At 36.9% G+C, this 15766-nt stretch overlaps 2 protein-coding genes across 6 annotated transcripts; one reads left to right on the top strand and one right to left on the bottom strand.

Annotated features, from left to right (window-relative positions):
- The first annotated feature begins 749 nt into the window (after positions 1 to 749).
- On the top strand, positions 750 to 5520 carry LOC112517290 (calmodulin-binding receptor-like cytoplasmic kinase 3). Of its 4 annotated transcripts, none has more exons than XM_025124674.1 (8): positions 750 to 858; positions 1460 to 1903; positions 2021 to 2221; positions 2324 to 2586; positions 3023 to 3188; positions 3646 to 3735; positions 3957 to 4255; positions 4868 to 5520. In XM_025124674.1, the coding sequence occupies exons 2-8, from the start codon at positions 1651 to 1653 to the stop codon at positions 5075 to 5077; spliced, it is 1482 nt and encodes a 493-aa protein (XP_024980442.1). In that variant the 5' UTR covers positions 750 to 858; positions 1460 to 1650; the 3' UTR covers positions 5078 to 5520. The 4 variants fall into 4 exon arrangements, with proteins under 4 accessions (XP_024980442.1, XP_024980443.1, XP_024980444.1 ...); XM_025124675.1 differs by lacking the exon at positions 750 to 858 and adding an exon at positions 882 to 1183; XM_025124676.1 differs by lacking the exon at positions 750 to 858 and having other exon boundaries at positions 882 to 1903; positions 3023 to 3164.
- Positions 5521 to 6863: 1343 nt separating this feature from the next.
- Positions 6864 to 15147, bottom strand: LOC112516493 (bifunctional purple acid phosphatase 26). 2 transcript variants are annotated; one of them, XM_025123560.1, is made up of 10 exons: positions 15020 to 15147; positions 13338 to 13588; positions 12385 to 12585; positions 11759 to 11870; positions 11143 to 11369; positions 10525 to 10663; positions 9141 to 9361; positions 8427 to 8548; positions 8154 to 8315; positions 6864 to 7261 (listed from the first exon to the last, which is right to left on the bottom strand). In XM_025123560.1, exons 2-10 carry the CDS (start codon positions 13533 to 13535, stop codon positions 7180 to 7182), a joined length of 1464 nt encoding a protein of 487 aa, XP_024979328.1. In that variant the 5' UTR covers positions 13536 to 13588; positions 15020 to 15147; the 3' UTR covers positions 6864 to 7179. The 2 variants fall into 2 exon arrangements, with proteins under 2 accessions (XP_024979328.1, XP_024979329.1); XM_025123561.1 differs by having other exon boundaries at positions 13338 to 13569; positions 15020 to 15118.
- Positions 15148 to 15766: the final 619 nt, after the last annotated feature.

Raw genomic sequence — 15766 nt, 5'->3', positions numbered from 1 at the left:
ATTCCATAAATATATCAATTTATTGAGTTGCATTGGTTGTACAAATACGATGGGTTGTATTTGAAACGAACACACTCTCTCTCTCTCTCTCTCTCTATATATATATATATATATATATATATATATATATATATATAGGGTTGGGTTTACATGAGACCAAGGGTTTTTCGTGAGACCCGTAAGACCAATTTATTTTCATTGATCAACTTTATAAGCTAATGATCTAATGGTTTAAAGTTGCATTGTGACAATTTTGTGATTATTGAGAAGTCTCGTGGCGTTTATAAATGTTCGGATTGTCAGATTGTAGATATAATCCAACAGTTGAGAATTGATCTTATGGGTCTCACAAAAACCATTGGTCTCACATGATCACAAGTCTTTCTATATATGAATATTTATATTTATATATAACATACCAATTTGCTATGTCATGCATCAAGAAGCAACTAGTAAGATTCAATGCTTCTATCTCCTCATCAAATCACTCCTTACGCTACTAACAACTTTGTAATGATCTTGCACCCAATATTTCTTAAAAAAAAGAGGAAGAAGTAATAACAATATTTTGATTTTGACCAAAACTTGGTGCAATTCTAAAGATAATGACCTCAAAGTCTAGTGTCAAGTGTGAACATCCCACAAACCCAAACCCAAATTCAAGAAATGCTCATAGTGACACATTTTCTTATTGGCAGTTTCCTTCATTTGGCTGTTCCATCAAGCCCGCCATTCCCTCTGTCTTTCTCCCATCGCCCTTCGCAGGTCCCTTCCACCCACTGCACACGAATCTTCTTTCAGAGATAAAACGTTAAAAAAACACTCACTGTTGTAATCGTTTCAATCATCTTTTCAAAGGTTTGACCTTTCTCTTTTTTTTTTTTTTTTACAGTTATATTGACTCAACTTTTGATTCATATGTCTTTGACCACTCATGGGGGTTGTTTAGATGTGGTCTTTTTGTTATTTAATCATCTGGGGTTGGGTTGGTTATCAAAATTATGAATTGGGTTTGATAGAATCAATGGTTTTTATTGGGGAAATTGGGGTTTTGATATGCCAATCTTGAAAGGGGGAGTGTCAGTTTACAACTCTTTACTGCTTTCTGCTTTGTGGGTATCAAAGAAGCAGCTTAGCTCATTCAGCTCTTTGGAATCAAATTCTATTCAAGAGGTTTTAAAGGGTAGGGTTTGGCTTGGTTTCTTGGTTGTGATTCATTAATTTGGGGGGAAAGTTGGGGTTCTTTAAGCAAATCTTGGACCTTTTTCTTGATTTGGTGTTGTGGGTATCAAATCTTTTAGGTTTTTGATTCTAGGTTTCTTGACATCTGAGCAGTTCCTATTTAGGGAATTTTGGAGTCAAGAAACTCAGTTCCTATTTTTGTTTTTGAGAGCTTCCAACTCATTTCCACGAAGATTCTTTACTCACTTCTCACATGGGTAAATTATTTGATGATTAGGGTTCTAAAGACTTCTGGTTGACTTCACCTGTGATTGTGGAATCATTCAGCTGTGTGAACTGGATCACTCCAATGATCCTAGAACCATAATATCTGAGATAGTGCTGGAAAAAAGAAAATCACAAGAAAGTCAGTTGTAGCTTGATGAATTTAGCAATGGCCTCCAAAAAAGATGGAATTCACATGTGAAGATGCTAGCTGTATTGAGTTTTCTACTATTGATGCAATTATCGGTCATATCTACCTCTGGATTGTTGCATACTGAGGCTTGTGGATCGCATCATATTCGCCATTCGAGTGATTCTGGTCATGAGTTGTTTTTCTATGATGGAGAATTGGTAGATAAAGATTTCTTCTGCAAATTCATCAAGTTATACATTGCAAATCACTGCTTCATCAGTAGATTCATTGTGAATCAATGCTTTGAAGGGGATCTTTTTTCAGGTATATGATCTATTACAGAATGCTAACTTTGTAGTTTGAGTCAAATTGTGTTCTTTTTTTCTTTTATTTGCGTCGAAAAAGGAATTTTTATATGCCAAATTCTGTGTTATTGTGCAGATGGTTTACCCGCGAAGGTTGAGAGGAGATTTTTGCGCTATTTGGTTATAAAAGAGACTCGAGGATCCGTGTTTAGCGCAAAATATACAGCCATGGGTGCACCAGGACTCTTGCTTCTATGTTGCACCAGTTTTTTTTGCTGTTTTCGATCTAAAAAGAAGGATACTGATGATGTTGTTCTTGTTAAGGAGTCGAATTCAAGTGAGTGATGCTTTCCGTATATTACGTGTTAAGTCAAACATTATAGTTTCTGTTTAGACGTATGAGAATTTCACAAGTTGGATTGGGTATTTGATTTTGTAGTGGATTCAGCTCCGTCTGTAGAAATGAATTCGGTGTCTGGAAAGACTCCAGCAAGTCCACTACGAGTTCCACAGAGTCCTGGTAGATTCTCGATGTCGCCGAAGCTCGATAGGATTGGATCGGTTCATCTAACAATGAATCAAGTTGCAAGAGCTACACAAAACTTTTCACCATCATTGAAGTTGGGTGAAGGAGGATTTGGAACCGTATATAAAGCTCAACTACAAGATGGTCGAATGGTCGCTATAAAAAGAGCAAGCAAGGTAACAAGAATACTTGTCATGTCGAATTTATTTGTTTTTGTAACGTTAATATACGTTAGGACTTAGAATATGTGAAACCCCTTTGAATCTCTCTCGGAAAGAGCCCTTGAGGACAGAAGGGAGGTTCACCGACATATATTGAACATAATACGTCCAAGTCTAGCTAACGTAGGACTCTTTAACATGCCTCCTACAACGGAGGCTAGACGGGCACATAGAACCCAGATGATAGATGATAGACCTTGCTCGATACCATGTAGGATATTTTGGGACCACTATGAATCTCTCTCAAAAAGTGCCCTTGAGTAGAGAAGGGAGGTTCCAACATATACGGGAGAGAATAGGTCCATGTCTAGCCAATGTAGGACTCTTAACGATATATTTGTTGTGTCGTTGTTGATTATTTATTTTTTATAACGTTAAAAATTTCATGCAGGAACGCTCCGATGCTTTACGAAGTGAATTTAGAAGTGAGATTGAGTTACTTGCGAAGATTGAACATCGAAATCTAGTAAAATTGCTTGGTTACGTAGATAAAGGAAACGAGCGCCTTATTATTACAGAGTTTGTGCCTAATGGTACACTTAGAGATCATTTAGATGGTAAGATTACCGAATATATAGATATATATATATATATAGGGAGATTCAGGGAAAAACCTCAAAAAATGAAAAACTGAACGCCCTAGTAACCATCCATCTGGACGGTTTGCACTTGTGCATACAAATAATTGAAACTACTTTTTGGTTTTTATGCACATGTGCATGTTAATGCACATGTGTATATCGCACAAATTGCTTACAAATTACTTGATGCACATGTGCATATCGTCCAGATGAATAGTCACCAGTGTGTTCCTTAGTTCTTCATTGCGGTTTTCTCCTAGACCTGATCCTATATATAAGTATCTGTGTGTGTGTGTGTGTGATTTTATGGTATCATTTTACAAGGCACGGGGCTTCATGAAAACAGCCTCTCTACTCCTGAGAGTAGAGGTAAGGTCCGTACCTTGATTCGCGATGTTATATTAATGATAATAATTTGTTATTTCTTTCCTAGGTATTCACGGAGGTTGCTTAGATTTCAGTCAACGGCTTGAAATTTCCATCGATATTGCTCACGGCTTAACGTACCTTCATTTATACTCAGGTGATTCTCGTTTCCGTTCAGTGTTCCTCTTAGTTTATCACATGTATTAAGCTCGGCAAGTCCAGATGGAGCCATGCTTGCCGAGCTTTTAAAGAAGTTTTAGCACTAAATCTTTATCGAAGAGGGCGTGTTTGTAACTTTCTATTACGGGTTTGGTTTCAATTCTGTATAACCCCATGAGATATGAGCCATGACTCAAATTATGCTTAAATTTTGAGCAGAAAAACAAATAATCCACCGAGATGTGAAATCGTCGAACATCCTTCTGACGGATACGATGCGAGCTAAAGTGGCCGATTTCGGATTTGCGAGGCTTGGGGGTACTGAGACCGGTAAAACACATGTTGTAACCAAAGTGAAAGGGACGGTTGGCTACCTTGATCCGGAGTATATGAGAACCTTTCAACTCACCCCAAAGAGCGACGTGTACTCTTTCGGGGTTTTACTGGTAGAAATTCTTACGGGTCGTCGACCTGTCGAATCGAGGCGGTTTCCGGACGAGAAGATCACGATTAGATGGGTAAGCTTTTCTCGTTACGTGCTTATCTCACTCTGAACACATTCAAATGTTGATCTTTATGAACGGTTCCCTTGTATAATGACCTTAAATGAGTTTTCAATTACAAGAATGACCTATTTTTTTTATTAACCTGGATATCCAACCCACTATGCGAGCCGATTAATCCCAGGGCGACCACCTGCGTTGCAGATAGCCCGGAGTCACCGCATTTGAACCTCCGTGGCCACAAGGGTTTTTTTATTCCTCCTTGGATTTGAACCTGAGACCTCCTGGTACTTTTGACCTTTGGATCCAAGTTCAAACTAATCAGGCACCACCTTTGTGGTTAAATGACCTATTTTTTTTAACTAACAGTATTCATCTGATCTGCCCTGGTTCAAAACAGTCAGAAGGTCATTCAGCTAAATAGCCTTTTTAGAACCCATTATAACCCTATGCATCATCATGTTGTACATTTTGCATCGATGGTGGTATCTTCGTGATCTAGTAACGACGGTTTCCGGTTCCATGAAAACTGCTATAATTGGCTCATTGGTCTCCAAGTCAAGTCAAGCCAAGCATTGACATGTTGTACTAGGTGCATTAAAAGCTGTACCGTATCTGCTTTTGCAGGCATTCGGGAAACACACCAAAGGCGAAACGATGGATTTGGTGGACCCGCAAATGATGGAAGGGGTGGACGGGGAGATCTTCGAAAAGATGTTAAGCCTGGCGTTTCAATGCGTGGCCCCCACACGAGCTGATCGGCCTGATATGAAGTCCGTGGGAGAGCAGTTGTGGGCGATACGAATGGACTATCTTAAACATGGAAGAAGAGAGTGACGGAAAAAGCTTCGGTTTCTTATATTGTAGATTATCTTTCCTTTTTTTCCTATAACCGTGGGTATCCTGGCCAGCTTGCACGAATCTCGACTAATCCATGAGACCCTTAAAATAACAGTCGGAAAAATCTCCAGTGGCCATAAAGACTCGAACCCGCGATGTATTGGGAGGAGCCCCAAGTACTAGCCTTATGCAAACTTGAACTCTAATTTTTGTTTATTTTAGATTTATGGTTGTTTTTGATGGGTTGTACCATGCAGTGAGTTTGTTTGCATGCTACAATTGTGGCAATGTACAAGTGTACAATGCTTGTGTTTTTGCATGGTACAAGTACTTGATGCATAAAAGTAGTTTATTGAATTGGATTGAAGGTGTTTTTGGCTTTTATCTGTATGTTGAGTGTAAGACATCGATACTGATAAATATAGCGGTTACAGTTGTTGTAAAGGTCTGGAATTAAACCCAGAACAGGATCATATCCTCTGAGTCTCAACCACTATGCCACAAGTGAAAAGGGTTTATGTATGTGAAAATAATCCACTAAACATTATGATATTTTTGATTTCGTCATATGAAAAAAAAAAAAAACAAAACACCACCACATATTGGTCGTGAAGCCAATTTTAATTTCTGAACAGTGTCGTATTATTAGAAGTATTATCGAATAAAATGCTAATTACGTTATCTGCCAAATTGTAAAAACTGATGATATTTTTAGAGGTTCATATAATTAGGATCCCGAGTACGGGCAACCAAATTGCCAAGATGCAAGTGTGCGTTTTATCATGGTCCACGTCGATGGACTAATCCAATGAGCCGTTACACGAAGATAAAAATGTAGTGAATTGTGTCGAGCTCTCCAAACGCACACGTTGGAGCAACACGACATACAAAGTTTAGAATACTTGTTTCATTTCCGTTTGGGGGATTTTTCATAATCTAAATGCAATAACGTTCAAGGGTAGAACGTCCAAACAAGAAAGACATGGGAATTCTGGACGTCCAATTCTTGTTCTCTACTTATTTACGTGTTGGTATTTTGGTTGGAGTGATGTTTGGATCCATTTCGTAATTATTGAGTTATCAAAGTGGCCAAACGGCATTACGACAACCCTAATTGAAGCACCAACTTCGTTTGCATCAATTTATTTCACTGGATGTCATAAACTCCAAGTCGGTCAGGTTAGACCAATTTACCTTTGTATTAAATTCACGTTCTTCAATGTTATGCAAGACTTTTCCACGTATCATTTTAACATGGAATTCCCTCTGTCACATCTTTTACATTGCACGTTTCTTTCTCCACGCAACAAAATTGCAAAATCATAACTGTCTGATCGAGATTTTTTGGTAATTCTTTTTTGACTCAGAGTAACAAAATCAAGAACCAAAGGACCAACTTAGACCCAAAAAGGTCATAATTAAAATCACTATTTTTTTATTAACCTGGATATCCAACCTGTTATGCGAGCCGAATAATTCCAAGGCGACCACCTGCTTTGTAGATAGCCCGGAGTCACCGCATTTGAACCTCCATGGCCACAAGGGGATTTTTATTCCTCCTTAAATTTGAACTTGGATTTGAACCTGAGACCTCCTGCTACTTTTGACATTTGGAGCCAAGCTCAAACCAATCAGACACCACCCTTGTGGTTAATTAAAATCACTATTAAACTTCAAATCTATATCGTCTTTAATTTATCAATTCATAAATGTGGGGAAAATTTTCAAAAAAAATTAATTTTAGAACCCGAAAAACAACAATCAATTCATCTGTCAGTAATATGAGTTCATAATTTTGAAACCAGTCTTTATTGAGGTAAAATCTGCATACATCCTACCATTCCCGAAACATAAAACATCCATCAACTGCTAAACGTTTGCAATAAAACAAAACCATGAGTCCATAACAAGTTACATATGCTTGAGTCGTTATCTTCCATTTCAAAGATGTTTGAATTCTACCTTCAAACTTCTTATTCCGGCACAGAAGCTAACATACAAAAGCTTCGAAAAAGCGAATTTCCTACACGATAACAATAACGAATGCTTGATGCCTTTATTTCATGGACGTCAGCATTACCAACAACGTTCCTTCGCCTTCATAATCTATTAAGTTCAAGAGTTGGGACGATTGCATGCAGATATTTCTTCTTCAGTTTCCTTCTCCGAAGACTCTTGTTCCTACAAAATGTGTATAGTAGGAATTTTGATAACGTGATATAACAAACCAATTGAACTTATTGAAAGCGACAAAGTATCGCTCATACACAACACAAGGAGAGGGGCACACTCTCTTTTTTAACGGATTTTATTGGTTTGTTCTATCAGGTCAACAAGATGATAATATACAACGGTTATATGACAAAAGACGAATCCTCTTTTTTGTTCTTTTCTATTCGAATCTTCTACCAATACTCGTTTTTTTCATCTACTATAGAAATTTAGCTGAAATATACTACGATTCTAACACGAAAACAGCTGCTCTACCCTTTAGAGTAGAGGTTAGATCTACATATATCATGCACCCCCATGTCCCCACTTTCAGATGGGACATATATTGGGTTCGTTTGGTTTGGTTTATACTAGAATCCTAACAAAGACAATAGAGGTGGACAAATTTATTGACTCAAGTACCTACTATGTGTTTGATCATTCGTTTCCAGACACCCCAACAAAATGGTTTTTTCTTAATTCTGGAAAAACCCTAGGTTTAATTTACTCGACAAAAGAGTGAGTTTGGTGTGCAGACAGGGCCGACTAAAAACTTGTGGTAAGGTTTTAGGGTTTTAACTTCACATGGATAGTTTAGTAATTTATCAATCCTTATCCCATCTCCCTGATTTTTGTTCCAACCATTTTGGTGGGACAAAAACCATTACGTCCTATCCCGCGTACCAAAAGCACCCTTAAGGAACCCGTGTAAAAGAGTGGTGTTTTCACTGGACCAAATCCTAACAATGAAGTATTATAGTGAAACTGAGTTGACTCAGAAAAGGTTAAATAAAGTATCATACTTATGAAACATAGACAGAAATACAAGTTCAACATCAGCAGGAGCGAACGTTCTACTCACCAGTACTGGTTGTGTAACACAAAGGAGTCGGTTGGAACTTTCTTTCCATCATCATTGCGATTCCAATGATAGAATGCATGGGTTTTATTCATTATCTCTAGTGTAGAATGTCCATAGCTGGCCTCCCGAAATGCAGAATAGTCAGGCTGAGGATCATTAAACCTGCAGAATCCATCGAGAGGAACACAATCATTTAAAAAGGGAAAGCTGCAAATGAAACAGATAGATATGGTTACTTTTTTAGAGAAATGCCAGCTATAATTAAAAGAACACCTTGATGCAAGACCTTCTTGGTTTCCTCCGTCTCCAACGGTTATGTAAACGGGAGCTGATTTGTCTGGCACAGGATACATTGCACCACCGGTTACGTTGTATTGTATGTTGGAGATCCGGTACTGAAATTGCATATCTTAGTTAAGTTACATGAAATATTGTATGAAGCAGTACAGAGTGGCATTTAAAACTCATATATACTTGTACAACTGGACTCTCCATCAACTTCGTTTATGATTGGAAAGTTCCTTTTCGTGTTATGACCGTGAGAATTGCAATGTTCAACTATACATATAGTTTAAGAAAAGTGTTACATGAGAAATCAAATGCCTAAAAGCCCCTCAACAACAACAAAATAGGAGAATCTTGTGAACTATTTTATCATGATGGGAACGGGAAAGTTCTTGATCTTGCTTTAAAAGCTTGTCATCGAAGGAAACATTGCTATTTATGTAGGATGTTCCGAAATAGAAAACTTTGCAATTTTCGTCAGATGGAGGGATCACAAGTTCATATTATGAAAATCATCCTTGGAAGAGAAAAGAATGATGCAGTAATATCAATGGACTTCAAAAGAATCACATAAGTTATAATTTGTCGATAGCATATGATGTTACAAAACATCCTACTCACATCTAGCTCAGTCGTTTTCTTATGGAATTTCTTTGTTTGATTCACAATCAGAAAGAAAAGATATAAAGGAGAGCAACAAACCGATCTTTCGTAAGCATGGACATGTCCTGCAAAGACCACATCAACTTTGTACTGAACAAACCAGCTCTCAAATGCAACTCGCATGCTTTCACCTTCCATGTAGTGAGCACTATTGCTGTTGTATATAGGGGCGTGCATGACAACAATAAGCCACGGTGTTTTCTTTCTGTCCACTTTTTTAAATTCGGCTTGTAGCCACTCCCATTGAGGTGTATATTTTACTGTCACAAGTCAAGTAAATATGCAAGGCATCAGACACGAGTAAAATAATATGCTAAGAAACTCAAAAATGAATATGTCTGTAAACAGGCTTGCACACCAAATTCCAGAAGAAAAAGGTAGGCATGCAAACCACAAGGAGCTCAGCCGGTCTACTAAGGCCAAGTTTAAGTTGATGGATATGGATCCTGATGCACTGTACATCGGAGCACTCTATTTTGAAGAATGGTTATTCCACATATTCTAGAAGACAATTTGTCAAGCTTGTCTTTTTTCTGTCCGAATTCCTATTATAAGAATATTAGAACCTCATTAGATTTCTAAAAGAGCCCTTAAAGGAGAGAAGAGAGATTCCAACATATATTCAGGAGAAATGGTCCAAGTCTAGCCGATTTGAGATTCAAACAAGCCCCCTCCAACTGAGGGACAGGCACGTATTGTCCCGGAGTGTCAAGATGGGACCAGAAGGGCACATTCCAAAGTGGTAGACCTTGGCTCTGATACCATGTGAGATTGTGAGTATATGTGGAACCCCATTATATTACTCCCCGAAAGATCCCTTGAGGAGAGAAGCGAGGTTCCAATATATATTGAGGAAAACTGGTCCTAATCCAGCTGATGTGGGACTTCAACAACAATCATGAAAGGAACCCGGCTATTTGCTTTTTGATGTATTAGCAAGTAAACAAATTAAATAATAAGAACCATAGCAACGACCATAGAGGTTGGCAAATTGTTGGATCATGGAATATTAATTGGCTTTTTATATTCTTAAAAGCTATTAGCTTGTCTGGTTATCGAACCCAACAGAGATCCCAACTTATATTTTTCCAGCACCTCCCGTAAACCAATCTCCCATCTCCTCACACAGATGACACCCTCCAGATGCAATATGTCTCCTGGCACATTCAAGGATAAGTTGACAAGAACAAGAAGAAAATTAAGACACCTTCCAAGCAGTGACATGTAGAGTTTCAGCTGTTTGCATGACAATGCCTTTAAGAGAACTCAAGCAGTGAACTAACATATAGAACAAATGGTAAGAGTTATAGCCACAGGAACGGTACAATTTATACAGTTATGGAACAAAATTTATATAGTCATACTAGTCTATAATGGTCAGTTCCTAATGAAGAAAGAAAAACAAGGTGAGAAGGTAAGTTACCAAATGGAGAATAACTGGATAGCACAATTATATGAGCGGATGCACGTCTGACGGCATACCAAAGAGGATTACTGCTACCGCTGGCTGCATAGGGGGTCGTGTATCTGTAAAGATATTGTTTGAAAGGAACAACCTCTTCCTGGACATAGAGATGAAAAAGAAAATATTATGAATCAACAGAAGGTTCAATAATTTGAATAGTGGTATACTGGCTTTCACAGTCAGAAAAACGTTGGGAAAATTTCATGGTTTTGATTATTATCAGAACTAGAAATAGTTCAGCTGTTAACTGTCTTCAAGTAACCTACATGATAACAATTATGAACAAATCACAATTGATGTACGAACGAACTGAAAGAACATGCAGAATCAGATAAGTTTTCCCAAAGTTGATGTCAGCCGAACATAAACATATTGCAAAAAAAGTCAATTCTTGTACTAAATCAAAACCAAACTGAATGACTATATGTCTAAATTCCCATGCTGCTTGTTACAGGAGGTTAACCTTTTGAAAAATGAACCAAGATAAATGAAATTCCATGCATCAGAAACAGCATGTGTTAAGGAAACAATGCCATAAAATGCCCTCATGAACTAAATATTAGTTCCACCACTTACCATATATGGCATATACTCTATTTCATGATTTCCCACTGTCCATAACCATGGTTGGTATGCTGCACTTTTTTCAACAAAACGACCATATGAATCCCAGCGTACACCCATATCATGGTATTGATACCTATCAGCATAAGATAGATCTCCAACATGTAATACGGTTTGTGCTCCGCTCTGAATGTAATGTTCAAGAGTGGACAGTGAATTATATGTTTGCCCCAAGTCACCTGAAACAAAGAACGAACAATTAATCCGCAAAACGAAGTCATAAATGCCATAAAAGAAAAACTATCGTTCTAGGATTTTCCATAAAGAGATGGACCTAGGTCAGATATATCTAAAGGTATGTAAAGAACTAATATGGATAAATCTTTTCCATAGAGCAGTTAATATGCTTTTCAACAGGTAGGTTGTCTCCTTAAAAAGTACTATCCTGAGTTTAACATCACATTAAAATTAGTGCTTGCACATCTATATCTCCAAATACAATTGAGGAGAATTCACACCATGCCAAAGAGAAGGCTTTTATCACGCTGTTACATAATATGTCAACACTTGTGGAGAAGTACCTTAATAATGTTCTCATCAAAACAAATACAAAAAAGAAGCAACTCACCTATGATTCCAAATTTGTAAGAAGCATTTGGATCGATTTTTGGAGGTGTTTGAAACCAAAATGATCGAGCAGAATCGCCTTCTCCAATCTCATAGAAGTACTTGGTGTCATACTAAGAACAAGACACACACTTGTTATTCATGAAACAGATCTTTCAGGTGAAATTGAAGAATTATGCTATAGATAAACCTATATCCCTGTGATAGAAAACTGATTTTTAAGGTGCGTGTGAAACAATAGTATTTCCTAGCATATAATATGAGAATCGGGATTCTTAGCATTCAGCATGTTATCACTATTATTTCTATGTAAATGGAGCCCGATAACTTTCTTTCATTAACTACAATATCAATGAAGCTCAAAGTGCCCTAACCTAGTATTCTGACAGATAAAACATCAACTATCAGGTTCACCAACATTTACACTCCCAAATTGTATCTTGTTCATACACTTCAAGTTCTGTTACCTAGGAATTCTTAGCTCTTAACAGTTCGAGTTGAGAGGACTAATTGAAATCAGTACGTGTTACTAATATTCAATAATGTGAGTAGATTGAATCACTTGTACTTCACAGTCTTGAACTGAGGGATAATAAAACAAATGTTATTGAGTTAGCCAACAAATACCTCAAGGTCGTTGACAAGGCACTGATGAATATAGCCAGATGTGTAGTTGTAAAACGTATAGTTTTTCACTGTCCCTTCAGCAGTAAAATCGTACTTTTTCTCTGATGTTCCATATCTTACTTGGTTTGACCCTGGTTTTTCAGGTGTCACCCATATTATAATCACACCTTTTCCATCATAATCTCCTTGAGTGATGTGAACCTACAACTTGAGCAAATGAGATAACAACTAAACTAAAAGAATGAAAAGAGTGGATGAATTAGAAAGCAGTAAATCTAGGGGTCAATGTAAACTTTCAAATGACCATGAACTGTTGGGACATGATACTTTGCAGGGCTCATGGAAGTTCAATCCTAAGGCCATCTAGTCCCAAGTCCCAACTTACCTCCTTCCACGGCTCAGCATGTGGTACTGTTTGGTAAACGTATGGAGGAATAATTCAAACATAACTAAAGGAGAATAAGAACATTTTACCACTGTATAATAATTTTACTTTCATTACTTCCGAAATATTTAGCTCTTCATTTGACTCATAAACAAATGATGTGAAATACACTGACTTACTGTAAAATCTTTATTAATTCTCTTCAGCAATATTACCTTCAATGCCCATGTGCACAAAAGTTTGTGCAAGGAACGATCTCTATTTGTTAAATGAGACAAATATGCAGGGCTAATCCTAACAAACAAACTTGACTGCCTGACAGCATGAATCATCGATCAACATTTTTAATGGACAAGAAATTATCTGTACTACAAGGGAAAAGGTTCAACCTTATTAGGACTATTTCGAGAAATACAAGTACAGGCATTATTACCTCATAAAAACTAATAGCAAGACAACTTGCTAAACAAATATTTGCGTCATCACATATAATTTATTTGACAGGTACTTCCATTGACAATGTGGAAAAAAAACAATTTATATAATTTATACGACCTTAGAAGCTTACCTGCTCTGGTGCATTATAACCACTGGGAATTGCAAAAACTTCATTATCAAGAGGAATGTCAACTGATGGCCACTCTGAACGGATGAAGTTGCTTGTAACACCGGCATACACATTGTCCAGAAAGATGAATAAAACATAGCCAATAAGCAAAAACTGAGATATCATGGATCCCATTTTCTTTTCTTTCAAATGAATCATTGCTTAACCAGCAACAAGCCCCCCAGAGTCTAAACTGCACGCAGAACAATTGCCTAAAATTGACAAAAGTTAAAGAAATCTACATAATAGAACACATACATGTGCAACTATTTTCTGAGAACTCAATTATTCAGTACATTTTCTTGATGAAATTTGGACTCCCTCCCTCTTCACCCATTTTATGATGTTGGTGTACATAGACCATCCTCAAGATTGCTTTACATTGATCTATATTGCAGCGAAGGTTGGAAGTATAAACTTACTGAGAATAACTTGGCCACATTCATACTAATGCCCGATCAAGTTAATTCTTTTACAAAAATAACAGCGGCCCAAACTGATAGAGCTCAGTTCAGTCTTGCCTATAAAGTTTTTTTTTTTGTTATAGTTCAGTAATTACAAGTTAATAATCATCACTAGTCTAACTCAGAAAACCTAGAGCTTATATCAAAATATATCAATAAGCACAATAGTCAAACGAAGTTCATGGTTTACTTTGCTAGAGATTCCTATAGAGTGGCAAGCTTCCTAAGCAACCCGAATAAAAATATGTAATTTAGTTTTGGCTCGTTTACCCAATACCAACAAGTATGCTTTAGTACCTTCTCCTTCCATTTAAGTGAACATCAGATTTAGGAGCTAGGGGTAAGTTACCCCAATATATTATAGTCCAAACTGTAGAACAGGTGTTTGATTTGTCATAACAAACATAGGTTTCGTTTTTCCCATGTGCTAACCAAGACTGACATCTATTTATGGGTGGAGGCATCCGTAGGGTAACAACCCAAATAACACAAACTGTTCATCAATATCCTTCACTATTTTAAGCAAATAACTACACTCCTGACCCCACTTTACATCCTATGGTTTACATACCAACCAGAGTGACACCAACTTTAAGTACAGACAATCAAAATTGCAGTTTGTTGGATTGTTTCGTTTAGTCATTGCAACTCAATTTCCTTGATTTATCTTAAAATCCATATTAGAACAATCACTCTACAGCTCTACTCTTATAAAAAACTGCAAGTTCCTGGAAAAATTAGAGTTTTATACGTAATCAAACTATGATAATGCCTATCACAATATGCACATATTGGTTTTGTAATTCATGATACTACACCAACGAAGACACAACAATAACGCATTGTTTCTTTATTGAAATTCTCAATTTGCATCAAATACGTATCTATACTTATTCTAGCTAAATTATAACAATCCCAATCACAATACGTTCATATACTAACGGTCCGATCTTTGATACTCACACAACACTTATTTCTTTTGTCAAAGACCTCGATTTGTATATAAAAACAGTTCAATCAAATTCACACAAAAAAAGGATCAACGTTATTTAGTAAGAACATTCGATTTTATCCATCAAAAAGGGTAGATTCATATTCAACTATAAAAGAATCAGCTCGAACAAACACTTGAATCCAGCTGCATATGTAAAATTCATCCAGTTACGACTATTGACTGACCTCAGATAAAATGTATAGATCACAGATCCTCAACTCTTTGGAGGATAGAGAGGGAGAATGGAGTTGTTGGAGGAAAATAGTCGCTATGGTTTTTCTAAGCCCGATGCAGCTTGCGTAAGTTAGCAGGAAACATGATTGTGGTTTAAATTAGCATCAGATGGTATATGACTCGTAAAAAATAGGCACGTAGCAACACAATTCACGTCATTTGTTTTTACGGCTAACATCTTTACGGGCGTTTTGGTTCGCATGTTTTAGACGAAATAAAATCTATTAAAGAAATTTGATTTTAAAGAAATTAAAATAATATTGTCAAGTTTGATTATATGTTTGGTTAATAAACATTATGATGAAATTTGTTAAAGAATTTGAATCTATCTGTTTGGTTTACAAAAGATTTGGAATGGAATAATGAAAAATGACATAAATACCCTTTCTTTGTTATTTTTTTAATTATAGATAATTATAAAATTAAAATTTAATTGGGTGAAATCAAAATCATGTATCAAATACCGTGGGATAAAATCGTAAATTAGAAATCGATCGGTCCAGAGGAAGAAATACAGTCTGAATCATCTTCATCGTCAACTTTTCATCGTCATCTTCACTGTGAAGGAGTCCAGAGGAAGAAATCGTAAATCAGAAATCGATGTGTGAAGGAGTCCTTGACAAAATCGTGAAGGAGTCAAGAGAGAGAAATCGATGGGTGAAGGAGTCACAAAGGAAGAAATCGATGGGTGAAGGAGT

Source organism: Cynara cardunculus (genome assembly GCF_001531365.2).
Source record: "Cynara cardunculus var. scolymus isolate 2C chromosome LG 8, CcrdV1, whole genome shotgun sequence".
In the NCBI taxonomy this organism is placed as follows: Eukaryota; Viridiplantae; Streptophyta; class Magnoliopsida; order Asterales; family Asteraceae; genus Cynara; species Cynara cardunculus.
The sequence above is the reverse complement of the archived record's forward strand: the minus strand, read 5'-3'. Positions and strand labels throughout refer to the sequence as shown.